The 15,879-nt window shown below is 36.9% G+C and overlaps 2 protein-coding genes and 1 pseudogene across 2 annotated transcripts; 2 read left to right on the forward strand and 1 right to left on the reverse strand.

The window, feature by feature from the left end:
- The first annotated feature begins 2,907 nt into the window (after window positions 1–2,907).
- LOC113275368 (tyrosine/DOPA decarboxylase 1-like) lies at window positions 2,908–4,658 on the forward strand. The gene has a single exon (XM_026524854.1). It carries the CDS (start codon window positions 2,963–2,965, stop codon window positions 4,514–4,516), a length of 1,554 nt encoding a protein of 517 aa, XP_026380639.1. The 5' UTR covers window positions 2,908–2,962; the 3' UTR covers window positions 4,517–4,658.
- A 1,666-nt stretch (window positions 4,659–6,324) lies between these two features.
- LOC113275369 lies at window positions 6,325–7,638 on the forward strand. Its single transcript, XM_026524855.1, has 3 exons — window positions 6,325–6,829; window positions 7,016–7,111; window positions 7,225–7,638. Exons 1-3 carry the CDS (start codon window positions 6,421–6,423, stop codon window positions 7,371–7,373), a joined length of 654 nt encoding a protein of 217 aa, XP_026380640.1. The 5' UTR covers window positions 6,325–6,420; the 3' UTR covers window positions 7,374–7,638.
- A 70-nt stretch (window positions 7,639–7,708) lies between these two features.
- Window positions 7,709–15,121, reverse strand: LOC113275370 (annotated as a pseudogene).
- Between the last annotated feature and the right edge of the window lie 758 nt (window positions 15,122–15,879).

Consider the following 15,879-nt stretch of genomic DNA (forward strand, 5'->3'; position numbering starts at 1 on the left):
GGGGGGGGGGGGGGGGGGGGGGGGGTAAGAAATTCAAGAGGTAGACTTAAGCTTCCCACTTTGTACTCAAATACTTGAGTCCTTTTCCCACTGCATTCTAGAGTGCTCTTTTTTTAAAGCAGCGTGGTTTGCTGCAGTGGGTATTAAAATTCAGGATGGTGCCAATCTCATGGAATGGTTCTGCAGTTGGTTTGATAAACTCCTAGCTAATTAGATCAAGGAAGAAGAAATCTGCAACATAGATATAGTAGCTTGGTGTATATAGACTGCAAGATGCGAAAACATATTCAAGGGAAATAATGTTTCACCAGACTCCATCATTGAAAAATGCAGGAAAGAAATTGCAGAGTTTGCATGTAAAATAACAACTACAAGATGTCACCCTCCAATTCAGAGAAACTGTAGCTTACACTGGAAGCGTCTCTCACCCTGCATGAACTTGAGGAAATCCGTCTCGCCTGCTGCTTAGAAGTGGCCTCCATTGGGATATTTTAAAATAAACTATGATGGTTCTTTTCATCACACTTACAAAACAAGTGGCATTGGTCTAATTCTTCGTGATTTTGCAGGTACTCATCGGAGGTCAAAGCGTATCTACTTAGCAGAAGCAATGAATCCAGAGCAAGCTGAATGCAGAGGATTATGGTGACAACACAATGGGATAAGTATATGAACTTGGACAAAGTAGAGTTTAAAATGGACTCAAAGTTGGTGGCAGATGCAGTGAATAAAGGAAACTTCAACATTGACTGGAGAATCGCAATTTGATTCTAAACATCAAAAGATTGTTTGAATTTTTTAACTCTTGGCACTGTAGTTATGTGCCGAAAGAGGAAAATAAAGTAACATAAATTTATCTAAACTAGCTAGGGTGGATTGTTTAAGCAGTGTCTGGTTATTAACACCTCCTGATAATATTTTTGGCCAAATTTAGAAAGATGCTCATCTTGTAAACAATGAATGTTAAACAATATAATCTCCCAATTTAAAAAATAAATAAAAAATTACTACGTTATCATGTATCCTTATTGTGCAAACTCTTTAATATACAAGTTTATTATAGGGGCGGCATGGTTTATTAGAGGGGCGGCAGTGTGATAGTAATGTCCTTCTAGTTAGTTAGGGGATGTCCTAAAGGGGATATAAATTGACTAGATTACCCTTTTCACCTTAAACAACCAAAATCAAATCAGTTTTTTTTAAACCTAATGAATCAGAAAAAATCAAAACAGTTTTTTTTTTCATCTTCTTCTTCTTCTTCATCTTCTATTCTCCTCCATCAACCGTGACCTTCATCAAAACTGAAAATTTCATTGTCTTCGATTAATCGGCGATTTGAAAAACGTTTGGAAAAATCCAGTTACGGTTTAGTTTATTGTATTGGATTTGAGTTAGTTTTGTATTAAAATTGAAATTGAAATTTCTGGTTGCATGTGAGTTACGGTTGGTAATAACTCAAATACGAACCGTAACTGTAGATTGGGTTGATGTTACGGTTGGTGTTAACTCAAATACCAACCGTAAGTTCTTCGTTTTGAGAAATATGTTCAGTTACGGTTTGTATTTGCATCATATTTATCAACCATAATTGAGTTACGGTTTGTAACTCAGACAACCATACCAATCGTAAATAATCCTGTGTCTTAAGAATTTATCAAATAATGATTTACGGTTCAAAAGTTAAGTTGACACACCAACCGTAGAGTAGTTACGGTTGATCTCGATTCATTAGTTACCAACCGTAATTTAGTTACGGTTGTTGTCCAAATTTAATTACCAACCGTAACTGGTTTTACGATTGGATCTTCCCAAAATTTAACCAGTTACGGTTGGTCACGAGAAAAATTGCAACCGTAAGTTCTTCTGAAAATTTAAAAGTTTTGATTTTGTTACGTACTTTAGATAATTTTGAGTGAGAAAAAGCTAATGGGAACTAATTTAGAAGTATACCGGGTCACTGGAATCACTCATTTTGGTTCAGTGAATTAAAATCTAAGGTTTCACAAATATCACAAAAGTTTTTCTTTTTCTTCTCCTCTGAACTTTTTTTTTTTAACTCTAAAAATTTGCTTCTGTTTTGATTTTGAGTTAATATAAGTGAAATTAATCATTAACACTATATTTGATTATCATCACTAAACTAGGTTATCAATAATGAGAGTTAATTTGTCATTTCCATTTTTTTACGATAATGGACACCTTGAATGATCATGTAATGACTCTTTTTATCCTATTAGAATGCCATCCCTCTAATAAACCATGCCGCCCCTATAATAAGCTTGTTAATATATTTTGGGTATTCTTGTTGCTATATCAGAAAAGCTAAGCGTGGACCAATGATATCCAACCGTTTACACTCTCCTTGTGAGTCTCGCCTATGTCTTAAAAGGACCCATCCCTATTAATCATGGGATGGAGGAGAATTGGTTCACATTTGAACCATCTCCTTGGTCCACCCCTCGACGGACTGCTGTCATCTGGCATCAACCAGGTTAGTTGTTCTAGAATTACAGCAGCACAAGTTAAAATGCAGTAACTGAGAAATAGTAAAGTCCGTTTCCAAAAATCCCATGTGCCAATTCGCTAACCAGGCTACATACACGGCAGCCTCCTATATATCTTATAAAAACATCACTTTTATGAAGTAGTGTGTGTATATATTCAACTCAAATCAGTCTCATTTGAGTGTACCTACTTTCTTGCCTCATTTTAAAGTAATTTCTTCTCTAATAATGCACCATTTCTAGCACTACGGCTCATTTAAAATGTGCTGATAAAGTTAAAATTACTGACCCCAACAGTGGGAGCAACCTTGAAGCTACCTTAAGCGCGTCTACTTTGTCTTTTAAGCTTTTCCCATGTGCTTCAATCTCTCTATATAAATCTTTCACTCCATTAATTCTTCTTCATTATCTCAACACCAATTCTCTATCTCACTCACTCATCAGCTAAAGTAGTAACAATGGGTAGTCTTCCAACTAATAACCTTGAAAGCATGTCAATATGTTCACAAAACCCACTTGATCCAGATGAATTCAGAAGGCAAGGTCACATGATAATTGATTTCCTTGCCGATTACTACAAAAATGTTGAGAGTTATCCTGTCAGGAGTCAAGTCGAACCTGGCTATTTGCGGAAACGATTACCCGAATCAGCTCCAAACAACTCTGAATCCATTGAAACCATTCTTCAAGATGTCACAAATGATATCATCACTGGTCTTACTCATTGGCAGAGTCCAAATTACTTTGCTTATTTTCCTTCTAGTGGTTCCATTGCTGGGTTCCTCGGTGAAATGCTTAGTACCGGATTTAATGTTGTTGGTTTCAATTGGATGTCTTCACCAGCTGCAACCGAGTTGGAAAGTATTGTTATGAACTGGCTCGGTCAAATGCTTACACTTCCCAAGTCATTTCTCTTCTCGTCAGATGGAAGTTCAGGAGGAGGAGGTGTTCTACAAGGCACTACTTGTGAAGCCATTTTATGTACACTAACTGCAGCAAGAGATAAAATGTTGAACAAAATCGGTAGAGAAAATATTAACAAGCTAGTTGTCTATGCTTCTGATCAAACTCATTGTGCCCTGCAAAAAGCTGCTCAAATTGCTGGGATAAACCCAAAGAACTTCCGTGCTATCGCTACTTCAAAGGCTACAAACTTTGGGCTGTCACCCAATTCGATTCAATCTACAATTCTCGCTGATATCGAATCTGGATTAGTTCCATTGTTTCTATGTGCTACGGTCGGTACAACTTCATCAACAGCAGTAGATCCTATCGGTCCCCTTTGCGGGGTTGCTAAAATGTATGGTATTTGGGTTCATGTGGATGCAGCGTATGCCGGAAGTGCTTGTATTTGCCCAGAGTTCAGGCACTTCATTGATGGTGTGGAGGAGGCAGACTCATTTAGTCTAAATGCACACAAGTGGTTCTTCACTACTTTAGATTGCTGTTGTTTATGGGTTAAAGACTCTGATTCACTTGTTAAGGCATTATCAACAAATCCAGAGTATTTGAAGAACAAAGCAACTGAATCAAAACAAGTTATTGATTACAAGGATTGGCAAATGGCTCTCAGCCGAAGATTTCGGTCCATGAAGCTTTGGTTAGTACTTCGCAGCTACGGAATAGCCAACTTAAGAACTTTCCTTCGGAGTCATGTTAAAATGGCTAAGCATTTTCAAGGGCTCATTGGCATGGATAACAGGTTTGAAATTGTAGCTCCTAGAACATTTGCAATGGTCTGTTTTCGCCTTAAACCAACAGCAATATTCAAGCAAAACATAGCCGAAAATGATTACATTGAAGCTCAAACAAATGAGATCAATGCGAAACTGCTTGAATCAGTCAATGCATCCGGCCGGATATATATGACTCATGCTGTTGTTGGAGGGGTGTACATGATCCGGTTTGCTGTTGGGGCAACACTGACAGAGGAACGACACGTGACCGGGGCATGGAAGGTGGTGCAAGAGCATACAGACGCCCTACTTGGTTCCTTGGATATCTCTTGTTAATTGTACATGAGATTGTCTACTAACTAAGGCTTAGAGGCTTAGAAAAGCAGTTGAAGGAAAAATTCTTGTATGTTCATTATTTGTTTATTAATCCATCATCTATTTGACATAAAATTTGATAAGAATTTGGAATCCATTGTACTACATGACATAAACCTGGCCTGTGCATGATGATTCCAACTGTTACAATAACTTCGACACGAAAGAGTTGCAAATGACTTGGTGCCTCCTTGCGGCATCAGAAAATGACATCAAGTGATTCTAAAGGCATCAATTATATTCTCTGTATCTAATAAATGTCGACCAGCATTCGGTTTCAATTGGATATATTAACCAGACTATAAAAGAACAAATTACCATATCTTTTGCGTTACAGTGATGCACTAAACATAGCGTAGTGAATAAGGCTGGGGTAAATAGGATGTAAATGTGAACACACACCACTTGTGCTGTCTATCTGTCCAGGATTCTGGAGAGTGGATTGATACAATTTGTGGATTTATAGCCAGGTAAGATGCTAGTTTTCCAACAAATTCCTGACATATTCGCGGATTTCCTCCCTTTAATCCAACTGGTTTCAAGCAGGCAAGCGTACAACATGCATATTAGCTAGTAGTTCATGGATAAGAATAGTTAAAAATGGCAATTGTTGGGGAAGATAATGACAACTTTTTTCCTCAGTGCATTAAAAACCTTAACTGAAAGGGAAGGAATCTAAGTTTAGGTGACGTATTCGTTCTTGTTCTGTTGTTGAGAGAGGCGGTTTTGGATAGGGCTAGCTGTTTGTTTATATAATGAACAAAAATTGGGAGAATAGCAGTTTCCACTTTCGAACTTTCTATATTCAAAACCTTCTGCGGATTTGTTGCCAGTTTTTCTGTCTAGCTAGCTCTCATGGGTACTGCCGCTTGGAGAAGTTTCATGATCTATCCCCTCATTATGAAGCTCAGACCTTTCTTCAAATTTAGATTACAGGGAAACTCAAGATGTTGGTGTGGTTCAACCGCACCGTAGTGGTCGAATATGAGAACTCAACTCTTTGGTCTGGTTGAGCCGCGCCAATATCTTGTGCTGAACACTCTTCTCAACTTTAATTACCATGGTTGTGATGGTATGATCATTGTAGATGTGGCACATGCAGGTGAAATTTCCAAGTATATATGGATGTGAAAGGAAGCTGGGAGAAGTCAGTAGGCTACCCTTTGTTATTGATGGCAAGTCAGTAACTACCATCTCCTCTGGAAAATAACAGCATAATTTCCTCTCTTTGTCACACACAAACACATCCAAGATCACTAGTTGCACCCCTCTGCAATTTGCCCCTTTCTTCTATTTGCGCCGGATGAGAAATCCTGATGTGCACTAGCTTCTTCTTCTAATTTATGTTACAACTGCGGCAGGCTGCAACAGCAACAGGTGCATATTAGTAATACTTTCCACTTGCCCGGAAAAATAGCCATATCCTACAAGTTGGAACCAACTCTTAGAGCTGCACAACGATATGTCAGTAAATTTAATTTTATGCTTTTGCCGACTGAAAGTGGCGCTTCCAGGACAGGTATATTCCAGTTCTGCTCCTATCTGAAGGACTCCAACTCAAGCCAACTGAATTTTAAGGGAGTTCTTATTGATTCAAAAAGTTACGTACCAGATTTATCACACGTTCCAGAAAACGGTATTTCTTTTTTCATTTTTGCAGTTATTCTACCAAAAAATTCGACACCAGTTATTTATTTCAAACTTTCTATTAATGGATCCATTCATTCGCAACCAACCATCTGTTTACCTACAAAACTAAAAAAATTCTCTTAGAATTAAAACCCTTTGCGCCATCATTTCAGATCTTTGCAAATTTTTATTTGCCCTACCAAGTTGGTTGATTTTTCTCCAAAAAATCAATCATAATGGATTCAAACAAGTTGTTTCTCTCCTTAGTTCTTTTATCATCTTCATGGGTTTTTATGGGATCCGCTCAAGATCCACTTGCAGGGCTTATAAATACATTGACGGATGCTGCTGATGGAAATGGTGGTGCTGGTCTCGCTGCTACTCTTCCTCTTGGTAATGCGGCCGCATCAATGGCGTGCGCGCAAAAACTTATGCCGTGTCAGGATTTTATAAAACCACCATCGCAACCAACAGATGCATGTTGTTCACCCTTGAAGCAAATGATTCATGATGATCCGAAATGTTTGTGTAATATTTTCAACAATCAAGAAATTTTGAAAACTTTTGGTGTTACTCAACATGAGGCTTTGAAACTTCTTATTGAATGTGGTACCAAGGCTGATATCCGTCAGTGCAACGAAACAGGTATACGAAATAACCATCTACCTGTAAACTCTTTGCGTTTCGTAAATCATTTTTAGGCAGAAATTGGATATATTTTATGTTTAATATTGATTGCACTTTTTTTTTTGTTCATTCCTTGTGCGGTTGATTTTTTGTGAGAGTGATCTGAATTACCTCGTCAACGTTAACTAATTTCTTGATTTACAGCTTCTGCTCCAGCAGCTTCAGAAAATCCCGCAGCACCTAAAACTCCCGCAACTCCAACTGTTCCCTCCTCAAGTGGTGAAATATCTACATTATTATGTAAAATTTCTCTCATCATTTAAATTAGCATTTCCATTATTGAAACTCCGCATTACAATTCATGTTGGATATTGTACTATTTATTTACATTTGTTTGTCTTCTAATGTTGCAGCGGCTTTAAACAACACCGTGAACCACACCAATGGGACGGCTGCCCCAGCACCTCCGGCTACCACGAATTCAGCTTATAGTGAGAAGATCTCTCTTCTTGGTGGATTTGGTTTCATTGCTTTGTTTACATCTTTGTTCATCTCAGCTTAATTTATAGATTCCTCCCTTTAACTAAAAGAAAAATTTGTCCGCAGAAATTTGGTTGTTAATGAAAACTTGATTCTAACTTTTACTACAAATTTCTTTCAAAAGAGTTTATCCAAATTTTGTATTGTAATTTTGTTTGCGGGGTATCAGCGTCTGTCTCAGCAGAGTCATGAGCTATGTGGTTCAGGCATAATCTGATTGATATGTTAAAAAACTTGAAAATGGACACAGCTACGGTAGAATGAATGGTATTCATGTTTGAAGTCTAGATACACTTCTTTTTTGTTACACTTCAAAGAGCAAGATAATCTGCCTGCATTGGACTATGGCGAAGAACTTGTGCAGTTTACATTTTTATACTCCGGCTGATTATTCTTCTTCAGTTAACTGCGAGCAGTGATGACTAGGTGGAATACTTTGTATGCTCCTGAAGAAATTGCAAGGATCAACTTCAGTCTTCACAAGCACCAACCTTTCAAAGTTGCTCTTAAAGTACTTTGTGCCCCAAACTTTAGCTTTTCTGTAAGCCATTACTTCCCCACCATTCCAATCATTTTGACCTAAGTCAAGATTCAAGTAGTTGAGATAAGTAGTCCTTGGGTTCGTAGAAACTGTACAACTTCTTCACAAACTCTAGATGTTTTTCCGATTCACTGCAGTCCACCCAGTCCACCTGATACAAAATGTTATAAATGTTTCCAATTCTATGCGGAAACGGAATTTCACCATAAGGTGTCCATTTCAGTACTGTCTTGTCATTTGCAAACAGCATACTCCATAAGCCTTCTAACCCTTCTTTTGGCCTTGGAACCATGACATGATCGGATTTCGCCTTGGTGTAAATCTTAGCCATGGGATCTCTATCAAGTAAAAGTTCTAATGGACTTCTCACTGTATAATAAAAGTAAATGTTGGATTCTAGCCAACTCATTTCGGTACAGTCGTTTTGCTGCAAACCCAATTCGTGGAAATTTTCTTCCATTAGCCGGAGAAGTTCATCGACATTGCCCAAGAACAAAATGGAGAATATAACTCGCACTGTTCTTCTTTCGCGAGTCGCGTTGGAATTCACAACTGTGCAATTGAGTCCAATGTAGGTCCCCCCCGGGAGCCTATCGGCAATGAACTGCCACTTATAAACAAGGTCAGTTGCACCTTGCTCTAACGTTCTTTCAACCATTGCAGCAGTTACAATATGCGGAACAGGAACCAATTTGACTTTCCAGGACAGAACGACTCCGAAACTCGCCCCGCCACCACCTCTAATAGCCCAAAATAAATCCTTTCCCATTGTTTTTCTGCTTAAGATCTTACCTTCAACGTTGGCGATCTCCGCGTCGATGATTTGATCAGCTGCCGCACCATATTTTCTGTTGGTTGCAATAATTAAAATAAAAAAAAAACAAATAAGCAAAAGTTATTGATACTTATCTCCTTTATAATGGAATTGATTGATTGACGAAACGAACGAGTTTCTCGTATCTCCACAACAGCAACAAGGCAAAACTTTGGAAAAACAGAGTGAGTCATGTGTTCAACACGTTGCCCTTAAGACATTAGCGCCCGACTACACTCAAGAGTGATGCTATAGCCCTCACAGGACGGATATTTTCAGGATAAAACACCCTACTACACCTACTACTAGCATATGTAGTAGATGCTCAACTTGAGCTTGGCAACTCCGAAAAAACCGTTAAGGAAAATCGCGAACTCTTAAGAAACGCTATAAAATATTTTCCCTTAGGGGTCCCTCTAAAATATAGAGCAACCCATTTCCCATAGATTTTACAAAAGTAGTGAATTTCTTTATATAATGGAATAAAACAATTTAAGAAGTGGAAACTCCACAATGTGGGACTAATAAGTTTATATAGTTTCTTAAAACTACTAAAAATTGGAAACTCCACAATGCGGGACTAAAAAGTTTCATTCACAAAAGAAAACAATAAATTATAATTTTTTTATTAAAACTTTAAAAAATTATTTTTTTATTAATCGTTTTCCAACTATCCACCACATGAATGAAAACTCAATAAAACATGAAAACACAGATAGATCTTGGTAAATCAACATCCCAACCTCACGATCCAAACAGACTGATCGTGCAAGTGTTGAAATCATACTAGTCCTTTCGACGTCCTCTCCCTCACACAAAAGTGTGTTGACCCCAGGGTCATACTATGGATTGCATAAATCATAATAATATTGAGAGCTTTCATCTTTAGTTCTCACATGGTGAGACTATTTGTATCTTTCACCAAAGTGAAAAAGCATGAACTAGTGAACCCTTAGTGACCTTTAGGTCCTAAGTTCCAGAAATACCAAAACCATCAAAACGAAAATCACATAAAAAGCGCAGGAAATACCATTTTAGGCAGAGGTGTCCATGAGGTCTTGAACCTTTGCTTAGTGAGATATTACCGGAATTACTTGCTAGAGACAGTGAACTATGTCTTGAACTGCTAACATTTGATGTAATTCACGATAACAACCACGGGTGATATCTCCAAGATTGCTGCCAAGCTCGTGCCGTTTTGTCCAATTTGTCCCTGGACATATCTTGTTTCTCAGAATGCTCTAGAGAATCAAAGCTCATATTCTCATAGGAAGCGGCCCACTTCCTCATTCAGATAGGTGAGTTTCCATAAAGAGTGTTACTGCTACACCCCACTTCAATCTTAAATTGAAACTATAGAACTCATTAAGACTTCTTAAAAGTCATCCTTCACATGCAGTCACATTATCACGTCTACACCATAGGGAAGGGACAGAGAATAAAATTTTCTGATAGTGTTTACGTTTACCCACCACAAATTAGTTGTCTCATTCGAAACCTTGATCTTGGGATCTCCAGTCAGCAAGGTTGAGTATCCTTCATGGCAAGTTTAATTTATGAGCTTAAGCCCCATCCCCTTCGATGTGTTTCTAACAATCTCTTTGGATGAACCTTTCGTCAAAGGTTGCGCGATATTCTCCTTGGAATTTATCCAATCAATGGAAATAACGCCAATTGAGATTAGTTATTTTTATCTTTAGCTATTATAGCTTGGCTAACACAGTATATAGATATAGCTGGCACAGGCTTATGCCAGAGAGGAATGTCTTCTAAAAAGCATCTTAGGCACTCAGCCCCCTCTCGTGCTTTATCTATCGCAATACTCTCAGATTCCATAATGAATTGAGCAATATATGTATGTTTGGAAATCTTCCAAAACAAACCTTCCTGCTAGAGTGAAAACATATCCACTCGTAGACTTAAGACTCCTTTGAGTCAACTATCCAGTTTGCATCACAAAGTCTCTCAAGGACAGCAAGATACCTTTCATAAACCAAACAAAAGGTAATAGAGTATTTTAGGTACCGTAATACTCTACTAAGTGCATCCCAATGCTCTTGCTCTGGACAAAAAGTATATCTACTTAACTTACTCACACTATAGGCAATGTCTGGACACTTACAGTTCATTAAATTCATCAGACATCCTATAACTCTTGAGTATTCAAGTTAAGATACTCCACTATCCTTAATTTTCTTGAGTCTACAAGAATAATTGTACGGAGTACAAGCAGGCTTACAATCACACTGATTGTATCTCTTAAGCACAAAATTCAACATAATGAGAACGACTAAGACTATAAATGCTAGATTATCTTCTAATCCTCATCTCTAAGATTACATCAACAGGGCCTAAGTCTTTCAAGTCAACGTTCTCATTCAGCGCATGTTTTTTTTAGTGGAATTAATCACATCTAAGTTTGTATCAAGTATAAGCATATCATCAACATACAAGCATACAATCACACAGGCATCCTTAACAAGTTACTTGTAAATATACTTGTCAGATTCATTAACTTAAATCCACTGTACATTATCACATGATCAAATTTTCCATGTCATTGTTTAAGTGCTTATTTTATAAACCATACAAAATTTTGTTCAACTTATAAACTTTGTCATCATAACCTTTCACTACAAAGTCCTCAGGTTGGTCTATGTAAATTACTTTATCTAATTCACGATTTTAGAAAAGCTGTCTTAACATCCATCTGATGTATCTCTAATTTGTTTATGACAACAATAACAATTAGCATCTCAACGTAAGTAAATCTCGTCACATGTGAATAAGAATCAAGGAAATATACACCTTCTTTTAGTTTATAGCCTTTAGCTACCAACTTAGACTAATATTTTTCTACAGTTCCATATACCTAATGTTTCCTCTTAAAGACTCATTTACATCTCATGGTCTTACTCTTTGGAGGTGAACTATAAACCTCCCAAGTCAGGTTCCGACGGACTGAGTCCATTTCACTAAATGAAGCTTCTTACCAGAATGGGGTTTCAGTAGATATCAAGGCTTCTTTACAAGTCCGGGGCTTAGACTAAGCTAGGCATGTTATGAAGTCGGCTTCATAAGAAGTCTCAAGTCTAATGTTTTTTTTTTTTTTTTACTTCTCTTAGGCTCAACCGTAACTTCATCTTCCTTTAAGATAAGTTCTGACTATTTGAAAATAAATCTAGGGATCAACAACACATCTCTAATGAGGTACAGGTTTAAGAATAAACATCTTCAAAGAACTCAACATCCCTACATTATGTAATAGTAATCACACCAAAGTCAGAAAAAATCACACCAAAGTCCGAAAAATCAGAACACAGAACCAAAAATCTATATGTAGAAGTATACTCAGCATACCTTATATGAAGACACAATCAACATTTTTAGTTTATATCTACTTCTTTTAGGAAGACGAATGGCAAACTTAGTCAAACACCCCCACACTTCGACGCATTCATAAGAAGGTCATCTACCTATCCATAAATCATATGGAGTTTTATCTGATCCTTAAGGGTACTCTATTCAGGATATACTAGTTAACATGACTGCCTTCTCCCACAAGGCCGCAGGTAATCCTGAACTAATCAACATGACAATTATCATCTTCTTAAGGATACAGTTGTTATGTTCAAGGCTTCTAATTGGTTTTGAACTTCAAGTTTATACATCTTAAGGCTTCTAAGGCATCATCCTTATCCCTAAGCAAGTATACAAGACAGTACCTCGTACAATTATCTACGGAAGTTATAAACCATCTTTTACCACAGTGATTTTAGGTTGAACTCATGTCTTCTAGGCCTAACTGAATTAATTCTAAAGGCTTAGAATTACTCTGAACATTTGTGCTAAAAGGTTTTAAAACAAATTTGATTCTTCACAGATTTCACTTTTGTGTTCAAAGTCCAAACTAAATTTGGATACGCAGCCTATGCTATCCAATTAAGCATTGACTTATAAGTTTACGGTTACAAGCTTACCACATAAAACAATCAATCACATAAAGAAAGCACAAGAATCAACTATGTTCACATCATCAGTTTTTTCCGTTAAGCTTATATAGACCCAAAGTCCTATAACTCTTGCTTAAAAAATAACTTCCTTGTTACAACAAGTTTTCCAGATAAAATTAAGATCTTAAATCTTTTTCCATCTACAATAGAACAAGATACAAGATTCTTGCATATGCTTGGAACATGAAAACTTCATTCAATGTGAGAGTATTACAGATATGAGCTTCTGCTCGACCTTTTCCTTTTATGCAACCTCTATTGCAGATGAGTTACTCAAAAAGAGTTTCTCGACATCCCCTATCCTCTGATAGGAGGTGAACAGGTCTCTGTTTCAACAAACATTCTTGGTGGCTCCAGAGTCCACCTTCTGGTCTCTCACATTGGTTGTTTAAAATAACTTCCGACATAATGTCAATGAACTCGTTCTAATTTGTTTCAACTAAATTAACATTAACTTTCTACTTATTAAGGTTTTATGTTGTCTACACTTTATTATTGTATGGCCCGGAATTTTACAAACATAACAATCACCCTTAATTAAAGTAACGCCGGATTCAGTTTTACGAAACATACCTTTCTTATAAAGACTACGGTTAGAGTTGTGTTTGATATTCCCGCCTTTGTCATCTTTGGAAGACTTGTGTTCATCCACATGCGCCTGGTGGCCATGTTCCTTTTCAATTTCATTTCACAATCTTCGTTTATACTCTGACCACGGACACGGTAATTTCCCAATCACCTAATACACCACATCTCACAAACCTTAGTTCTGAAACGGAAGATAAAATATGAGTTTTGAAGATAATATCTAGATTTACAAACTTCGTTTGAACCACCATATCAAAAAACTCATGATTACCCCATAAAAAATACTTTAGTTAACAACAAAAGTTTGCCCGTCAGAATTTTTTCAAGAACATTTGTCTGTTTTGTAAAATATCAAAAAAATACTTTTACAACTCCAAAAATTCTGAAATTTTACGTGGGTAACTATCAGGATGTCTACTACGTTGTGTCAAAAGGGTTCATCGAAATTCCTTCTAGGTTAAGAGATAATATCGAAACTCTACAGCTGACCAAAAAATTGTTTTTGTTTTTCACTCCACAATTAACATCCATGATTCACAAACCAACCAACCATTTTCCATTATTACAAATTATAATGTCTTAAGATTGTTGGTTGCAATAATTAAAATAAAGAAAAAATCAAATAAGCAAAAGTTATTGATACTTATCTCCTTTATAATGGAATTGATCGATTGACGAAACGAACGAGCTTCTCATATCTCCACAACAGCAACAAGGCAAAACTTTGGAAAAACAGAGTGAGTCACGTGTTCAACAGGATAAAACACCCTACTACACCTACTACTAGCATATGTAGTAGATGCTGAACTTGAGCTTGGCAAATCCGAAAAAACCGTTAAGGAAAATCACGAATTCTTAAGAAACGCTATAAAATATTTTCCCTTAGGGGTCCCTCTAAAATATAGAGCAACCCCTTTCCCATAGATTTTTTACAAAAGTAGTGAATTTCTTTATATAATGGAATAAAACAATTTAAGAAGTGGAAACTCCACAACGTGGGACTAATAAGTTTATATAGTTTCTTAAAACTAATAAAAATTGGAAACTCCACAATATAAGACCAAAAAGTTTCATTCACAAATGAAAACAATAAATTATAACTTTTTTATTAAAACTTTAAAAAATTAATTTTTTATTAATGGTTTTCCAAACATTTTCTTACCAAGTCCGCCTCCACTAAAATGCCCACCAACGGCTACGGTAGGGCAAAAACCAGCTGGAAATCCAAGTGTGCTGCTTTTCTCACCGACTCTGTAATAAAGCTCCCCGATGGTAGCACCAGCTTGTACCCAAGCAGTTCTATCTTCCACGTTCACGGCGACGTTCCGGTAATTGATCAAGTCAACGAGGATGAATGGATCAATATCAGAAGATGTGTATGATAATCCTTCGACGTCATGTCCTCCGCTTCGAACTTTGAGGTCTAATCCATGCTTTTTGCAACAGATAACAGCTGCTTGAACATGGGATTCATGGGAAGGTAAAATTAGAAATTTTGGTTTTCTTGAGTTGTTATTGGGTGATAAGTATCTGCGGTTTCGCGCTGAGGATCGGAACAAAGTTGAATAAGAAGCATTACTCTGGCTGTAAACAGGGATCAATGGAATATTGGAAGTGTCATGTGGATTGAGGAATAGACATTTGAGAAATTTATCATCACCATTAGTGGCTACACAAGAACCTGGTCTTGAAGAGCAAAAAAGCACAAGAAAGCAGGGGAGTAGTAGTACTAAAACCCCCATGTACTGTATTGTTTTCTTTTTCTCTGTAGATTGGACCAATAAGAAAGGAATGAAGTTGAGATATGGGCTATACAATCTGGATAAGCACCAAAATCAATACTATAAGTTCAGATCTCAAGATGTAATGAAAAAAAAAACAAAAAGAAACCCTGCAGAGATATGATATCTGTACTGCACAGGAGTCCTGCTTATTTTCAATGTCAAATGCCTAAGATTCTATGAACGTGGCATATCAGCAATGTGTTTAAAATACTAAGAAGCAACAACCATTCTTCAGATTTGGATGCCTCTGGCTCTTTCTACGATAATGATGGATGCTCCGAAACGTTTCACCGAGCTGGGCACCGTGTGAGGGGGAGAATGGAGTCCACTCCTTCCCCACTCCCTATCCCAATGTTAAAAATCATGCTAGACCGTCAGATGTCCTCTCAGTACACGCCTCGTTGTTGTCCTTCGGTGGGTGTAGAAACGTCATTTTATTAATATATATAGATATCAAAACTAGTCATAAAAATTTAAGGTGACCAAACTTGTGGTACGAAAACCCCACTCAAATATTGGGATTCATTAAAACTCCATCTTAAACTAAATTGATACAAAAACCCCAAATTTTAAAAAAATGATACAAAAACTCCAAATTTCAAAATTGGTTTCATCAAATTTTATGATGAAACCAAAAATTGGTTTCGTGAAATTCTATGAGATTTCATCAAATTTTATGATGAAACCAAAATTTGTTTTTTGAAATTTTTGAGTTACTTTTGTTTTGACGGAGTTTTTGTGGATGGATAGTGACATCTTTGGAATTATAACTCGGGACCGTATATATA

The sequence above is a fragment of the Papaver somniferum genome, chromosome 4, assembly GCF_003573695.1.
Source record: "Papaver somniferum cultivar HN1 chromosome 4, ASM357369v1, whole genome shotgun sequence".
NCBI classification, from domain to species: Eukaryota; Viridiplantae; Streptophyta; class Magnoliopsida; order Ranunculales; family Papaveraceae; genus Papaver; species Papaver somniferum.

Excerpts from the sequence above, each read along its gene's own strand:
- LOC113275368 (XM_026524854.1), top strand. The coding sequence starts at position 2,963 with ATGGGTAGTCTTCCAACTAATAACCTTGAAAGCATGTCAATATGTTCA.
- LOC113275369 (XM_026524855.1), top strand. The coding sequence starts at position 6,421 with ATGGATTCAAACAAGTTGTTTCTCTCCTTAGTTCTTTTATCATCTTCA. Across the intron at positions 6,830-7,015 it reads CCGTCAGTGCAACGAAACAG|CTTCTGCTCCAGCAGCTTCA; the intron begins GTATACGAAATA and ends CTTGATTTACAG. Across the intron at positions 7,112-7,224 it reads TGAAATATCTACATTATTAT|CGGCTTTAAACAACACCGTG; the intron begins GTAAAATTTCTC and ends CTAATGTTGCAG.